We start from the raw sequence: 16,260 nt of genomic DNA, 5'->3' as shown, positions 1-16,260 counted from the left end.
GCCCAAAATGGACAAACCAGCCAGGGCTGTAAGCATACAAATGAAGAACATCAAAGGTAAGAAGAAGGATTTTACTGTTTTTTCTGTTACTTGGGTCATTTCTTAGACTGATAATTATATTTTTACTCAAGTAAAATTTAATCAAAGTAATAAAACTATTATTATCATATTTTATATCATACTAAGTCTATCAGTTTTCCTATGGTTTAACTTCCCTGCAGTTAACTGACTTTTCTCTCCATATGTGGCTCATGTCTTATGTCGGTCCAACTCGGTGGGGGTGTAGAAAAACCCTCTTTTTTTCAGAGGCCCAGTGTTGTGTCAAGTGATTGGCCTTTTGGATGTTTGTAGCTCCAGCTTGGAAGGTATTTCCTGATTGGTTGCTGCGAGGGTTACGGGTCACTGTTGAAGCCCACGTACAAGTGTGGTCATTCAGTGGCTCAGAACAGTGCTTCGTTTTCATCTCACATACATGAGGCTGCATAGAGGCAGCCAGACCTGCAGTGAGTTTTAGGTTGCTATGGCTGTGTTCATATTATGGCTTCACTGTCTGCATGTTGCACTGACTTTTCTCCTCCTGCAAGGTGAGCTTTTATGGCTTTGTAATTTGTGCCATTTTCATTTTTCGTTGAAAACAACGTTGTGCTGACATGATTGTTTTATAGAAGTATTCTACATGTCTTTGTTGTATGTCTGAGATTTTCATTCCCCTGTTTCTGTGCAGTGTGTGATTGTTCTCAGGTGGAACCAAATCTTTGTGACTCAAGTTGTGCTGGTAAGGATTTTGTTTATTCCTCTGTGATGCACATCAAATTTGTTTTTTTCGTGTAGGTTGCTTCAGGTATTTCTTCAGTTACTTTAATAAATGAAACTTTATTTCGCATTATTTCATATCCACAGGATTTCCTACCCCTGATCTATCCTTTCAGAGAGGGGTGAGGTATACTTACAGATATAGCACAACAATTACCACCACCCTTTATGGCTCTAATGCTGGCAGGAATGGACTGGCTTTGGACTGTGTGGTTGATATCGATGTGGTCTCCAAGTGTCACCTTATGATGCAGGTCAGTTTTTTCAAAATTGTCAATAACATACCCAAAAGGTCTATAATAATGTGCTTGATGGGTGTGAGTTCATGTATGTCCAACAGATTAGGAATCCACAGATTAAGAGGCTTTCCCCTCAGAAGGAGCACTCTGTGCAGCGCTTAAAAAGTCTGAGGTAATACAAAGGTTTTTTTTAAACGTTTTTTATGAAATGAATGAATTAATGGATATCACTTTTATCTGCTCGGTTATTTTGCAGATGTGTATGTGATCTCTGTCTGCAGCGATCACAGTTAAAGTCTGGATCATTTTGGAATGCTACAAATGTTTATCCTTTGAATGTGATACTCTGTTCAGATGCTCCGCTTGTCTGTTGTTGGGTCTCGGGGGGCTCATCTGGTGTTTTTGTGTCCCAGGGAGTCACTGGAGAGGACGCGCCTCAAGTTCTCCCTCCAGGGGGGAAAGGTCACGGCTCTGTGTCTCCAGGAAGGGGAGCAGGTGTGGGCCCTAAACATTAAAAGAGCTATACTGAGCATGCTCCAGACCTCCCACATGTCTCCCAAACAGGAGTTAAGAAAGGAGGTAAGGACTGATGTGGGTCTATCCCCAATTTACGCAGAAGTATAACAACTACTTCCTCTTGTCTGACAAATACCTCTTACTCTTCCCACTAACAACAACCGTCATTATCACCATTATACTATTATATAGTATATAGTATATAGTATATAGTATATACAGTCATTTTTTGACTTATCTTTAATGCCTCTTTGTTAGACAGACGTGTACGGGATGTGCACCAGCAGGTATGAGAGGCGAGGCCCTGTCCTGCTGAAGACCAGGGATCTAAAACAGTGTCATGAGTCCAGGATGGCAAACCTCTGGCCTCATTCTGTAGCTTTGACTGAAGATACAGTAAGTGAAAATTCCTTTTCCATCCTTATTGTAAATATAGTACCATCATTAATCTGGTTTGATTTACAAGGATTGATTCTTGTCTTTTTGCCAGTCAGTGCAGTCCGAACTGCATTGTGTTCAGCGACATGGATCTACTGTGATGGAGGAGGTCAACTGTACGGAAGCCTCTTCCATGGCACTGTGGTCCAGTAATGCAGGGTTGGTGAGGACAAAGACGGTGTCAATGCTCCTTCTGCTCAGAGCCCAGCCAGGATCTCCTTCAGGAGCAGGTCAGGAACACATTAAAATCACGTCTCATGCCTGTGTTGGCCTAAATTCAGTGAATGATCCGCCACTCCTGATTGTTCTTGCAGATTCTTTGAGTCATAGTGTGCAAACACACCTGATGTTTGAGGAGGAGGGAAGAGCACAACCAGGAAAATCCAGGTTGTCAACCCCACAACAAGCCCGTCAGACTCTCAGGATGTTATGTAGCCTCACCTCAAACCCACAACAGGTAGGCCTCAAATGAAACTGATTCGTCAGCTTGTAACTTATTTTTAGGCAATATGCATTCTTAAAAATTACTTAAAATTAAAATACTGTTGCGCCCTCATCAGAATATGAATTTCTGAGTAGCGCCCACTGCACTGACGTATTTGTGTTTGGTTGTACTTCCCCTAGGATTTTGCTGCCTGTATAAGCCAAATATTTTAATGACTCACATGCACAGATGGTTAGTTAAACACAATGCGGTAACCATAATTATGCTCTATTTACCTGGGAGTTTTTTTGAAAAAGAGGCCCTCAGAGCCAGAGGCCAACTGTCTGTGATGTAATTATTGTGTGGGGATGTTCACAGGAGGCAGCTTGTGCGTGTGTTATAACTGTAAAGCAGGATCATATACTGTGTGTATTATATCTGATCATAAAAGGTGTCACAGGAGTTCCTGCACCTGGCTTTTCTACTGAAACATCTGACTCTCCCTCAACTCAAGACTCTCTGGGAAGAAGCATCTTTCAAGTGTCGCAACGACTGGTCAGTATTTACTGAATAGTTACTACACTGCAGTGGATGACCATGCATGAACAAATACTGCATCAAGACTAATGCAATGGATACATAACAACATTTGGGAACACGGCAGACATGGAGTTCAACTGACGGATTCCATTTAGCTGCAACCTCATATTTACTGGCTTAACTAAATTGAATGGAGGTAACGCTAAAGATAAAGTAAAACATTTTGAGAACAGTGATTCCACTCTTTGTGTTGTGTGTCTGTAGATCTGCAGATTCTGTAGCGACTGTAAGCTGGAAACTGCTCGTGTAACATAGCCTCCAGCAGCACTTACGGACTGAACAACGCGTTGTGGGTTTTGTTTTCCCCTCAGGAAGTCGCATCACTCAACAATATTTACACACCTGACCACATCATACCATTTCATGCCTAATTAATTTGATGCTAGTAGGCAATTCAAATTCCTTTTATTTATTTTATTAAACCACAAGCAACCTGTTGCCCTCAATATGAGCGACAGTTTGATATGACTTTTTGAAACACGCAGTAAAAGATAATGGCTTTTTAGGTAGGACACAACATTTAAAGAATATATAATTTAAAGACTTGGTTACACAGTGACCCTGAGATAACTTACATATGGGCTCTTGTTTTGTTGGGGGTGGACAAACAAGTTACAGTGTGTTGTAGAAGTGCTGGCGCAAGCAGATTTTATCATAGGACAGAGCTGGAAGCACTGTTCCCATTAGTGTCCTGTTTTCTTCTTAGTTAATTTAACTGGATCTCGGCTGCAGATTCATATTCATAACTATTTAACAGATTATATTTGTGTTTTTAAAATCATAATGTTAATAGGATAGACATTTATAGTCTTGTCATATAGGTCATTCACAGACAGGTCTGGATTAAAGAGCTCTGATCTGTGTTAAAAAGGTTCCCAGATTTCTGTACTGATGTCCAATTTACCACTTATTTTACATAGTAACGTTCATATGAGGCCGTCGCTGATATGGCATTGAACCAGTCCGAGTAGGTTGAGTTGCTTTTTTCTGCCCAGTGTCTCAGAATAACTCTCTTGGCATTAGTGAGCGCCACCTTCAGCCACTGGGCATTTTTCCTACTTATTCCCTTGTGTCCTTTGAGACTATTCAGGAGACACAATGCAGGGGTAAGATTGACTTCTGTAATCTTGTCCATGACTCTCTGCCGTATAGTGATGTTGATTGACTGTTTGGACAGGCAGCCATTGTTAGAGGCATTACCAGTGTGTGGCTCTGAAAACTGCATCGTGCTACTGACTGACCTAATGAGAAACAGAGAGCTGGAGGAGGAACAGGCTCACACCTTCCTCACCACCATCACCCTCATCCCTCATCCGTCCCCAAAGACCATCAACTCCATCAATGTGAGAACCTCTGGGTGTCATTAATAATGGTCCCAATTAACCCTCGTCAAAGCCATATCAGATCATGAGTGTTTGTCTTACTGTAAGATAAAGAGCTGTGTGTGCTAAGTGTACTCCTTTGCTCCTGTTTGTGTAGACCTTACTCGAGGTCCCAGAGTTGTGGACCAAAGCCTTGTTGGCTGGATCGTCTTTGGTCCATCAGCTGTGCCACAAGTCCCGAATCTCCTGCAGTGAACTCCCCCCTGTACAGACCCTCATGCAGACACTAGAGGAAACACTCAGGGAAGGCTGCGAGGGAAGAGAACACGCTCGAGTGAGAGACGCAAATACTTGATACTGCACTGGGCTCAACCAAAGCCAACAGATTAATCTCTCAGTTTGCATTTATTGTGTTGCCTGGCAGGTTTTGTATGCACTGAAGGCAGTGGGAAACACTGGTCTGTCTGCTCCAGCCTTAACTCCCCTGCTGAAGCGCTGTGCACTCACTCACTCAACAGCACTTGAGCTGAGACTTGCTGCCATTCAAGCCTTCAGACGTTTTCCCTGCTCAGCCGATGTGAGTTAATGCTGACTCTGTTCTTTTAGTCTGTGGTGAAATAACAAGTCATAAACTGTCAAATACAGTTTAAGATATAACATTTCTGCATTCAAATGTCTTGTAAAAACAAGGAGACTAATGTAATGTATTTTGTTGAGTGAGTGTTCTTACTCAAACAGATTTATTTCGCTTTACCGTCTCTGCTATAACTTCCAGGACAAACCCCCTATGAAATGTCAGCGTGAGGGTGATTGTATTTGACAAATAAATCAGTTATTAGCAATTGAATGAATATGTAAAAACAAGCTAAACGTTTCACTGACGCAGTAATTGATTCATGATGAGTTGAGGCGAGAGTGTGAGTCTGACATCAGTGACTGACAGAGGTTGTCTTTTCTTCAGCGCTCTGTGCTGTTGCAGCTGTACCGCTCCTCCCAGGAGGATCCTGAGGTCAGGATTGCTGCATACCTGCAGCTCATGCACTGCCCTGACCACAATGTTTTTGAAGTAGTGAAGACGACACTGAGAAAGGAGACCTCCAGCCAAGGTCTGATTATCTTGCACACATATGCATATAATCTCATATGACTGATTTGTCAAGGTCAACAAACATATGAATACATCCCCACAAATACTAGGGCCAGAAAGACCATACAATTTTGTCACCAATTGTAAGGACAGACTATTCATTGTCACACCTTTCCGATGTGCCACTCATTTTCTGTTGTAAGTCATTAGCATTTGCTCGTCTGTTTTCCAGTCGGCGCGTTTGTGTGGAGTCACCTGACAAATGTCCTGAGGAGCGAGGACCCCATGAAGCAGCCCCTAATCGAGTCCCTTCCTGATGACATCATCAGCAGAGACTTCGAAGCAGAGTTTTTAAAGTATTCCTCATATTCAGACAACACTGTTGCCTCAGGTGAAAATTGATTTCAATTATGCAGAATTAAGCATTCTTATTAGGATTATGAAAAAAACCAGTTGCACTAACATGCACAAAAAAATAATAAATAATACTTCTAATTGCATGATACAATATTCTTTCTTTTTGTTTGTTTCAGGCATAGGAATTACGAATATTGAAACATCGTTGATTTTTTCTTCCAAGTCGTTTATACCGAGATCTGCCACCGTCAACCTCACGGTGTATTTCCACGGTCGTGCCCACAACCTTTTGGAAGTGAGTTTCATGTTCTTTCAGTTTTTATTAACCGGTAGTGTCCACACATCACGGATCCACAGTCGTGGGAATAATGCACAACTTCTGTGTGTGTTTATAGGTCACATCTTTAGGCTGTTTTTTGCTTTCTTATGTGTTGCTGAGTCAAAGTTATGATTCATTTTATATAGTTTTATATCGCATATGATTTTTTAAAAAAGAAAAAAACTGGGAGTAGTGATAATTGTGCAGCAGTCACAAAATATACCCTTTTTTTCATAAAAATGAGCCAATGAATCTGTGACAAATTTCAAAATGAAAAACTCTATATTGCACATTCTTATAGCCTCTGTATTGTATATACATACAGTGTATGTTTAACACAGTAATGGGGGAGGGGAAAATACTGCCTAAAGGCTCCGTGTTCTGATGGTTAATATTGGAAATATGACAGAATGAAAATTGTGTTTCCCACTTTAGCTGGACTTTCACATTGAAAACGCAGAACCACTTCTGAAGAACATTTTCGGTCACCACTCACAAAACCCAGGCGGAGAAACCAACGCTTACAGGACAAGGAGAAAAACAGATGAGAGCCACAAAGAAGCAAAAGAAAAGTGTTTATCCAGCACCAGCAGTTATCTGAACCAGGCCAGGGCCATGGTGAGGTCACTGTGATAGTTGTAAGACTGTCAGCTTCTCGCTGCGCTTATCTCAGGCCAGTAGTTAGGTTTAACATGTAATCTTGGTCATGTGGTTTAAGACCAGACAAAGACCCATACTGTTGTTAGGTGAAGAGGTCTATGAAGTGCAACACATTTACAGTGCAGTTTAGAGTTTAAGCTCTAGTTCAGAATTCTTATCTTGGTACATTTGTAAAATACTGACATATAGTGGTTAAAGTAAACTGCCGAAAGATTAATCTAAATTGGTTAATTCATCTTTACAAATCTGAAAATATCTTTTTTTTTTATTTCCAAAGCCAAAGTCGTCTTTTCCAAAGTTTTGGTGAAGCTGCTTAAGTTTACAATAACGTGCGACAAAGAAAAGTGTCCTGTTCTCACACTTAAGAAGCCAAAGGCTTTAAAAGATCAATCGTTTTTCTTAATGATTAACTTTTTACTAATTACTGACTAATATAATATTTATAAATGACCAGCATCTCAAGCAAATATATCATATTCTATAACATATTCAGATATGTACATATATACTTAAATGCATACATCATTTACATTTATTATTATTGTTGTTATTATAATAATAATAATTATTATTATTATTACTACTATAATAATAATAATAATACATATATTGGAAAATTGAAGGTTTATTCTTTTCCATTGAGAGTAGATAATAATATAATCAGTTGATAATTATGCGTTTACCACCACTTGTCTGTTTCAGTTGTTTGGGAGAAGGAAAACTGTGGAAGACCGGCCTAAGTGCTGGGTCGGTGTGAAGGTGTTTGGGAATGAGCTCAGTGTGTTCACATGTGAAGATCTTTACAATCAAATCAACCAGCTGTCACTGAGTTTAGCTGGACTGGTTGTCAAACTGCTCAAGGTATGAAGGTGTTTGTTTGTTGTTGTAGTCTCTAAACCTTTTCATTTTCATACACACTCTCATTCACACTCCCCTCTCCCTTTGTCCTCCAGGGTCACGAGGTCGACTTGAACCACAGAGCGGTGCTGATGACAGAGGAGCTGCTTTTACCATCACTCTCTGGTTTGCCCCTCAAACTGGGCATCAATATGACCTCCCTCCTCTCACTGCGTCTGAAGGGCAACGTCAACTACAGGGACACGTCTCACTTCTCCCTGACGGGATATATCAAACCTAAGTATTCACTCATCGTCGTGTGTAAAAGGGACTAAAGTGTTCAGTGTTTTTGGTTACAAACTGTGTCTAACTGTTTTCTGCTTCTTCAGTGCCTACGTGGGGCTGTCAGTCAGGATGGGTGTGGACAGCGTCCTTGGTCAGGCTGCAGTGGACTGGGTCTCTGAGCTGAGGAGCTCCACCAGTCTGGATGGCAGTGTTCAGCTGCAGGAGGGGCGAGATGTCAGGGTCATGCTTAACACACCTGAGGACGTCATGAACATCATCTCTCTCAGGTTAGGCGTGCGTGAACGTGTTCAGTAAAACACAAATAACAACATCGTAACGAGTGTCTGTGTGTGTTCTGTGTTCACCAGCTCCACAGTGTTTCAGCTCAGCGGAGACCACAGAGATGAGATAAAGGGGCCAAAGAGTCGAATCCAGAAGACCACGTGCTCACCAAAGACCTGTGAGTCCTTGTACACTGTTTATGACATGACGTGAAAATGGTTTAATATTTTACAGCATACTATACTTTGGCTTACAGTTGTCGTCTTTACCAAACAGTGATCTGTTCTCCTGCAGGGTCTAAGATAGTCGGCTGGCAGCTGTGCTCCAATGCATCATATCCATTCCCTGCTGCGGGGAGTTTATTCCCTGTGGTTGGACCCATCCATCTCTCTGTCAAACTGCTGAAGCTGGACAGAGGACTTCATTACTACCTGTTGGAAGCTGCTTACTCACTGCTCCCTCAGGTGCAAAGGAATTGAAAAATTATTCAGTGAATTTCCAAAATAGATTTTTCTCTTTATTCTGAGAAGAATCAGTGTGTTTCATGTGCGAGGTCTCACATCAAGGGCCTCAAAGCATGACAATGACCTTTTTATCCAGTCTCATAGTGACAAACAAACAAAACATGTCACACTTTGTCTTACAGAGAGGCACCTGGTTTCCCAGAGAGGCCTCCATCCACCTCCTCCTGGCCAGTCCTCAGTCCTCCGTCTCCAGAGACATGTCTCTGGACCTTGCCTTTAACCCACAGAGCCTGCTGCTGAGGATCACACATCCTCTGAAAACCATCCACATGCAAGGTTTTTTTTCCAGCAGGAACACCTGAACACCCCACCCAAAAATAAATATATATATCCATATATATATATATATATATATATATGTATATATATATATAGATATATAAAAAAAAGTCTTTAATGCTGAAAATGTGTTGTTTTCTCAGGGCAACTTGAAAAAGAGAGCAGTAAAAAATCAGGAAAGCTGGAGCTGATCATTGATGGCGTCCATTACTATATTATGGTATGTCCTGAACTTCTTGAACTTCATTGAGTAAGTATCAAATATGTTAACGTGTTAATTATATTGTTGCTACAGGGTTTGGTTGACACTCAGACCCTCATGTCCGAGCAGAGGACACGTTACCATCTTGAGGCCAAGATGGCCGGTGATGGACATCCCTTAATCCTCTCTGCTAATGTTACTCGTGGATTGGGTCGGAAGATGAGTCTGTCTGCTTCAGTGAAGAATGTGTTCAGGGAAACTGCATCATTGTCTGGTATATAACTATAACTATATTTGATTAAATTGCATCTAGAAATCTGGATAAAACCTATACTTAGAATTTAAAGTCATTTTGGGAGTACTTTTGTCATCGTCTCCCTCTTCTTCAATTCGCTTTATGTCAACTTTTGTCCAATGTTACGCACTGGACCTTTTTATATTACTTTAAAGTTTTAGCATGACCATTGCTGACACTGTATATGGGTGTAGACATAATATATGTGTTACCCGTCTGCAGTGTCTCTGGAGCGCAGGCGTGACGGCAGCAGCAGGCAGTACTCTGTGGAGATGGAGTTCTTGTTACCTGGTGTGGTCAGCAGCAGGATGCTGGGACTGATGGAGCAGAAGGGCTCACTGTGGAGCTCTGCGCTCAGGCTCAAGTATGGTCTTGGAGGTGAGTCATCAAAAAAAAAGGTACATTTACAAAGGTGCAATGCAGTTTAAGATACAGGAGTTAACACTGATGCTGGGTGTAAAGAAGCAGTGGACCCTAAAATACTGTTTTGTGAAGTCGTTTCATTTATCTTTTTCATTTTTTCTATTTCACTTGTACAGTGATGCATATGGAAAAAAGAATCTCTGAATACATTAAACGTTGAAAATGGTGGTCTACAGCAGCAGAAGATCACACCAGGAGCCCCTTTATTAGGTGTCCTTTGTAGCCAATAAAGTGGCTGCTTAGTTTACTGTATATTGGCCGTGTGAGAGACTAATGACACACAAGTAGAACAGGCAGACTCCTGACAGAGAGGCTCTTGGTCGCACCAGCATGCAAACCTGTGACCTTCTTCCATGTGGCCTATATGTTCTTCATCAATGCTTCACCATCACCAGACTGTCTTCCCTCCTACAGTAGATGCCCGACACCTGCGTCAGGAGTGCTACGCATCTCAGAGGCTGAAGAGTGAGAGAGACTCAAACTCCACCTACATCATGAGAGCAGATCATGAATTCTTTTGCTCCAGCACTGCTCCTATCAACCACAAAGTAACCACACAGCCTGACACAGTTATTTTCAAGCGGCTAATACGATGCTTACTGTAAAACTGATTAGATCCAGTTACTTTGTTTTGTTCATCTGTCCTGTAGATATCCAGAGAAAGAAACTAAAGAAACTGAGTAGCAGTAGTAGCAACAGGATGCTGCTCAGTGTCTTCAGTTTCATTCTGTGCTGTAACGGGTTCATGCTGTTTATTCTTCTTAGATTCAGCTAAGGCATGAGGAGAGCCCCAGACACATTAATTCAGCCTTGCACATGAGCTATGGCAAACACTGGGATGAGATTAACAACAAATGTACAGTCCTTCTGAGCCAGTCCTTCAAAAACCAGTCCACACAGAACCACACCAGCTACACTTTGGAGGTGAAAAGGCGCACATTTAAATATGTGATTCTCTTTTGTTTCCTGGCTCAAATGATTTATGTTATTCCTCTATGTAGTCAAATATAAAATGTGCTTATTTTATTCCAGTTCAGCCTCAAGGTGCCAGAGAAAAATTTAATCTACAGGACCCAGCTTCTGCACTCGCACATCAGACATGTTGGGTCTGAGAGCAGCTCTCACTTAAAAATCAACTACAACAATCTGACGCCGCTGGTTGCTGGGCTGCACTGGAAAAGCCCTCCCAAAGATGGTGTGCATAAAAAGTGGGAAGGTAAAAATATTTCTCTTTGGTATTTAAAGTGTTTTGTTTTTGTGTCTGTGGTGACACAGGGGGACACCAGTTCTTTAAAACATGAGTGAAGTGCAACAAATGTCGAAAAATTGCTTTAGGTTAAGGAATTAACCTCCAGTCTCCGAAACATTTGTGAGGTAGTGAGATGCCGAAATGAACGTTGAAAGAGAACAGTTGGAATATGAACTTGGAGTCGTCCTGGGGGGGTGGGGTCAATACAGAAGTTACAACCTTCACCTGCATTGAGACACCGGTCATCAGTGCGTCTTATTCTCATTCAGGCACATTTAACATGGACACGCCATGGCTGTACATCTACACCACCCACAAGCTTAGCCGCCCTCAGCGCCACACACTCCAGCTCACATCGGAGCTAACTGCCAGCAAGTGGCTGACGATCCGTAACCTCATCCTGGAGGCTTTCTACAGGGACAGAGGCAGAGGGAGGGAGGCTCGTCTACAGCTCTACACACCAGCTGTCACCTACCTTCAGGTATGTAGAGAAGAGGTGGTGTCCTTGAAGCATTCACACACATCTGTTGTTAGTATCTGACACAGTCAAACTCAAATTTCTTTGGGTTAAATAAATAAAACTAACAGGTACAAGATGTTTAATTCCTTTTTTAAATTTGTTTTATTGGTGTATGACAATGATAAATCAATCAATATATGCAACAGAAAACAAAATAGATAACAGATTAATAGATAAAGAGATAACAAAGCTAAAAACATCAACACATGCACTGACATACAACACGGCAATAACCTAATATACGCAATTCAACATGCTTTTCCAATCATAAAGGTCCATAACAATATCTTTGTCATTATTGTTCTCCTAATCATCTTCAACCAAACCCTCCAGATCGGGAGACGGTAGCTGCCAAAACTCTTCACAAATTGTACATGAGTCAATCTTTCTAGAGGTGGAAAATCTGATATGTAATTCAAAAACGTCGTAATATAAGAAGGTGATTAATTTTTTCCAAAAATTTATACATTTCTGAAAAAAAGTCTGCATTTTTGTTATCTAAATGAAAACTAGGTATATTGTTTTATCCATCCATCTGACGATTCTATTTGAAGTTTAAATTGTAAAGGGCTAACTGAAATTGCACTACTAACGTCTTTTAACGAATATATCTATTTAATGAATTGTTCTTCCTCCACCCTGCCCCAGGCAGAAGGATGGGGTGTGGTGGGGAAGCGAAGTGTGAAGGCCTCCTGCTCATTGAGCTCATTGTGGACTCCTCCCCTGGGAGGAGAAGTTTCTCTGGAGGCCTCTAAACTCAGCCAGTCCCTGCAGATGGCCTCTTCCTACGCCCAGCACAACATCAGCCTCGCTGCTGTGCTCAATACTGTAGACAAGGTGGGTGGAGACACACATGGGCTGCTGGGGCTTTTACGATGTATCCAGAAAGGTTATCACTTAAATTCTTTTTAATTATATGACACTGATTATTACTATTCTTGTGTTCAAAAAACCCACTTTTTTAAGTTTAAGTCAAAGAGACCAGTTCATTGTGGTTTTAAACAAAAACACTTGTAAACAGTTAAGATTTAAGTTGTAAACAATGCATACAAACTATGTTGATATATGCCCTCAGTGGCTATTTTACCAGGTACACAGGTCCTCTGCATACCTTGGTAGTTATTTTCTATCATTTCTATCATTCTCCTCTGACGTCATGAGGCCTTTCACCCAGAGAACTGCCACTCACTGGATATTTTTGGACCATTGGTTGTTACGTTTAGAGATGGTTGTTGTGCGTGAAAATCTGCAGTTTCTGGAACACTCAGGCCAGCCTGTCTAGCTCCAACAACCATGCTACATTCCAAGTCACTTAATCACCTTTCTTCTCCATCCTGAAGCTCGGTTTGAAATTCAGCAGGTCGTCTCTATCATGTCTGCATGCCTCAATGCATTGAGTCGCTGTCGATAATTATTGTTATTGTTTTATCACCCAGCCCTAATGACTGCATGATTGTTTTTTGTTCAAGAATTTGAAAAAGAGGCAAGCATTGGTGAAGATGACTTTCTCAAGTCCTAAGAGTCCGTCCACAGAGCTGGAGTTTGAGGGCACGGTGGAGGAGCTGAGGAAGGACAAGAGGATGCATCAGAAAACAGCAGTTCTTCATCTGAGGTCTGTGTGTTTCTGGATGATCACTATGTAAATAAAAGAATTGTATGAGGAAACTTTCAACAATTTCCTACAGACAGCCCTTCCAGACCTTTCCGCAGACGCTCCTCCTCAGAGAGACTTTCACTGTTGATCTCCTCAAAGGCCTCTACATCCTGGACTCTAAAGTCTCTCTCCCTGGCAACAGAGAGGTCATCCACACCCTTACTTTGGGCTACCAACCACCAAGTCCTTTTGTAAGATTGATTTATTAGCTCAATGCATTATACTTAAAGAGAAGCCAGGGCAGTGATTTATTAGTGTCTCTTTTGATCCTCAGGCTTGCTCTGCATTGGTCCATCCTTTCATTTCTGACACGATTCCATCCAACTCAGAATTCTGTGTGACCATAACCAGTAACAAGGTAAACTGTTGGACTTTTATATACACATGTACAGCACATACATTGACAAACAGTCTAAATGCCTTTGATGGGTGGGTAGGAACACTTTGTGAAGTGTAAACGTAATGATAGTCGGCCACTAAATCTCCCTGTGTTTCACAGTATCCTGCAGTTTTGGTGTTTGTGGAAAAGTCAGTCAAATCAGCAATATTTAGTTAGAGCTGAACAGAAGAGCAATCATAGTAATAGAGACAGAGTTTGGGTGCAACAATTTAAAGAAGGCAATCTTTGTGGTGGAATAAAAATGTTTTATTTTCCAGGAGAAGTTCATGACATTGCGGGTAAATGAGAAAATGCAGAATTCAGAGACTACAGACGAGGACATAGATTACCAGTGGTTTTCCGTTTCCTTTCTGTGTGATGAGCGTTATTTGTGTAGTTACTCTTACTCGTCTACATTAACGTCAGTAGAAACATTGGAAACATTCATACGTTGTACAATGTCGCTGTATGGTTCAATCTATTTCAGACGCAGAAGAATGTTCACGGGAGGTTGCGGGTCGGCAGGAAGGACAGACTGAGTTTCTTTGGACACATTTATTCAAACCATCAAGTTCTAAATATCAGAGGCAACTTTACACAACAGCTACAGGTAAAACAGCCTCTGTATGTATGTAAGAAGTGATTTACTGTAAGTCCACCTCCAACAGTCAACTGTGTACAGTAAAGAGGTCAAACGTTTGGCGAGTTTAACTGTCATTGCTGTTACAGCTGCAGCTCCCCTCCTTTGCTATAATGGAGGGAGATGTATGTTGGAACCCAGGAAACAACACTGACTTTGATTATCAGGCCAGAGGCAAACTGAGAATAGAGCGACAGGAGTGCAGAGTGAGTCAAGCAGAATCGACTTTTTTAATTACTGCTTGTTTAATCAGCAGTGATTTTGGCAAAAGTGCGATATCCATTCGCTTTCTTCCGTTTCAGATCTCTGTACAGTTAAACGGAACATCGGACAGAGTGGGACTATATTCATCTCTCAGTCACCCCTTCAAGTCAAAGATTCCCAAAACACTAGAGGTACTCACTTTTTTGTGTTTCATTAACTAAGGAGAAGTGTTGTTATTTTTATATAACAAATATTTGGTCTTAGTTTTGGGCTTCCAGGGTTTGAGGTGTCTGTTATAATATCCCTGTTTTCTATGTTAAGGTTAAGGCCACTGCAGACACAGTGGCTGGTGAAGGAAGAAGTGTGGTGCATGTGAAGGCTGACGGGAAGGACAGGGTCAAGCTGCATGCACAAATGTCTCATTCCCATCGCAGGGAGCACAGAGCCGTTGGGCTGAGGATGAATTTATCCCAAAACCTTCTGCCTACAGCCACTGAGCTGAGTATAAACATGGACACCAACATTTCCTCAGACAGGTGTGTGTGTCCACTTTAGCTGTGGGGTCACCGTGTGCTAAACAATAGTGACTGCCTCCTTGTGGATATATGATCTCATTTGTTTGTCCTCTGCCTGTCTCTTACTCACTCAGCGCGTCTTTGCGCGGCTCTTATACACAGGGGAAGGAGCGTCTGCTTGTCCAGATTAATGGATCTGTAGAAAACACCCACGGTCGGCAGCTGGCTGTGTCAGGGGACTTGGGGCACTCGATGGCCAACCTTCAGATTCTTCCTCCAGCCCTGGCGTTGCATGGGGCACTGGGACAGTCTGACACGCTCATAGAAGGTAGAAATTCATGTGAAAATATTGTACGTTTGAAAAGAATTTCCGTCATACATGAAAAAAGCTGGAATTTGCAGAGAGATGGAGGCTGCTTTATTGTCTCTGTGTCTGCGTGTCCACAGACGTCTTACAGCGTCAGTTCATGCGCAGCGACTTAACTGTGAATGTATGGATGGGCCCTTAGATCGTAAATGTTTGTATTTATATAGCGGGTTTCTAATATTGATGACCCCTCAAAGCTGCTTTACACTCCTTTGGTCCTCAACACTGCCCTGCATGTTTTAGATGTTGCCCTGCTCCAGCAGTTTATCAATTCTCTTAATATTACATGATGATTAATGATTAACAGTCAACGCCATTTTAGATAGATTACTATAGAACAGGCATGTCCAAAGTCCGGCTAGTGGGCCAATCACTACCCTCGGTCAGATTTTGTAGGCCCACAGCTTTGGTTTTATAATGTATTATTTATGGCCAGGGACAGAATCAAACAGAAAATTGGCTTCAATGTCATCCTGATAAGCTCATCTGGCAAGGAGTTGTCGGACTTTGGAACCAGAGTCTGGGGTTTGCAACCCATCTGTGACAGACAGATACATGCGTTTGTCTCCTATTATGTCATCATTATGTTATCTGACTCCAGATGTGACAGAAAGAGGTTTAGAAGGCTTAGATTTGGTTACATTACCATTTAAAAAGGATAATTGTGACAATGAAAATAAAAGGTCTGAAGGGACCATTCGCCCCTGGGAATCTTCACATTACCAAATTTGGTCCTCTTTAAAAATAAAAGTTTAGAAACCCCCTGCTTTAGAACATGTAAATGACTTAAACTTAAAGCTCAAAATTGAGTTCATGAGACATGGATATGA

General features: G+C 41.6%; 1 protein-coding gene across 1 annotated transcript in view; it reads left to right on the top strand.

Annotated features, from left to right (window-relative positions):
- Positions 1–503: 503 nt before the first annotated feature.
- The window catches only part of LOC122778275, a 38,566-nt gene continuing 22,809 nt past the window's right edge, over positions 504–16,260 (top strand). The window contains exons 1-38 of the mRNA XM_044039993.1: positions 504–584; positions 725–775; positions 901–1,067; positions 1,154–1,224; positions 1,466–1,631; positions 1,827–1,964; positions 2,059–2,236; positions 2,321–2,463; positions 2,882–2,985; positions 4,208–4,373; positions 4,510–4,686; positions 4,777–4,929; positions 5,314–5,458; positions 5,672–5,830; positions 5,973–6,091; positions 6,551–6,733; positions 7,478–7,636; positions 7,729–7,913; positions 8,002–8,184; positions 8,266–8,357; positions 8,474–8,643; positions 8,826–8,979; positions 9,126–9,202; positions 9,278–9,458; positions 9,702–9,857; positions 10,317–10,450; positions 10,668–10,826; positions 10,935–11,118; positions 11,421–11,632; positions 12,320–12,508; positions 13,141–13,283; positions 13,357–13,516; positions 13,600–13,683; positions 14,192–14,314; positions 14,434–14,550; positions 14,647–14,739; positions 14,870–15,084; positions 15,198–15,391. Of these exons, the coding sequence (XP_043895928.1) occupies positions 521–584; positions 725–775; positions 901–1,067; positions 1,154–1,224; positions 1,466–1,631; positions 1,827–1,964; positions 2,059–2,236; positions 2,321–2,463; positions 2,882–2,985; positions 4,208–4,373; positions 4,510–4,686; positions 4,777–4,929; positions 5,314–5,458; positions 5,672–5,830; positions 5,973–6,091; positions 6,551–6,733; positions 7,478–7,636; positions 7,729–7,913; positions 8,002–8,184; positions 8,266–8,357; positions 8,474–8,643; positions 8,826–8,979; positions 9,126–9,202; positions 9,278–9,458; positions 9,702–9,857; positions 10,317–10,450; positions 10,668–10,826; positions 10,935–11,118; positions 11,421–11,632; positions 12,320–12,508; positions 13,141–13,283; positions 13,357–13,516; positions 13,600–13,683; positions 14,192–14,314; positions 14,434–14,550; positions 14,647–14,739; positions 14,870–15,084; positions 15,198–15,391 (5,548 nt within the window). The 5' untranslated portion in view covers positions 504–520. The remainder of the gene's footprint in view (positions 585–724; positions 776–900; positions 1,068–1,153; positions 1,225–1,465; positions 1,632–1,826; positions 1,965–2,058; positions 2,237–2,320; positions 2,464–2,881; positions 2,986–4,207; positions 4,374–4,509; positions 4,687–4,776; positions 4,930–5,313; positions 5,459–5,671; positions 5,831–5,972; positions 6,092–6,550; positions 6,734–7,477; positions 7,637–7,728; positions 7,914–8,001; positions 8,185–8,265; positions 8,358–8,473; positions 8,644–8,825; positions 8,980–9,125; positions 9,203–9,277; positions 9,459–9,701; positions 9,858–10,316; positions 10,451–10,667; positions 10,827–10,934; positions 11,119–11,420; positions 11,633–12,319; positions 12,509–13,140; positions 13,284–13,356; positions 13,517–13,599; positions 13,684–14,191; positions 14,315–14,433; positions 14,551–14,646; positions 14,740–14,869; positions 15,085–15,197; positions 15,392–16,260) is intronic.

The sequence above is a fragment of the Solea senegalensis genome, linkage group LG1, assembly GCF_019176455.1.
Source record: "Solea senegalensis isolate Sse05_10M linkage group LG1, IFAPA_SoseM_1, whole genome shotgun sequence".
In the NCBI taxonomy this organism is placed as follows: domain Eukaryota; kingdom Metazoa; phylum Chordata; class Actinopteri; order Pleuronectiformes; family Soleidae; genus Solea; species Solea senegalensis.
The sequence above is the reverse complement of the archived record's forward strand: the minus strand, read 5'-3'. Positions and strand labels throughout refer to the sequence as shown.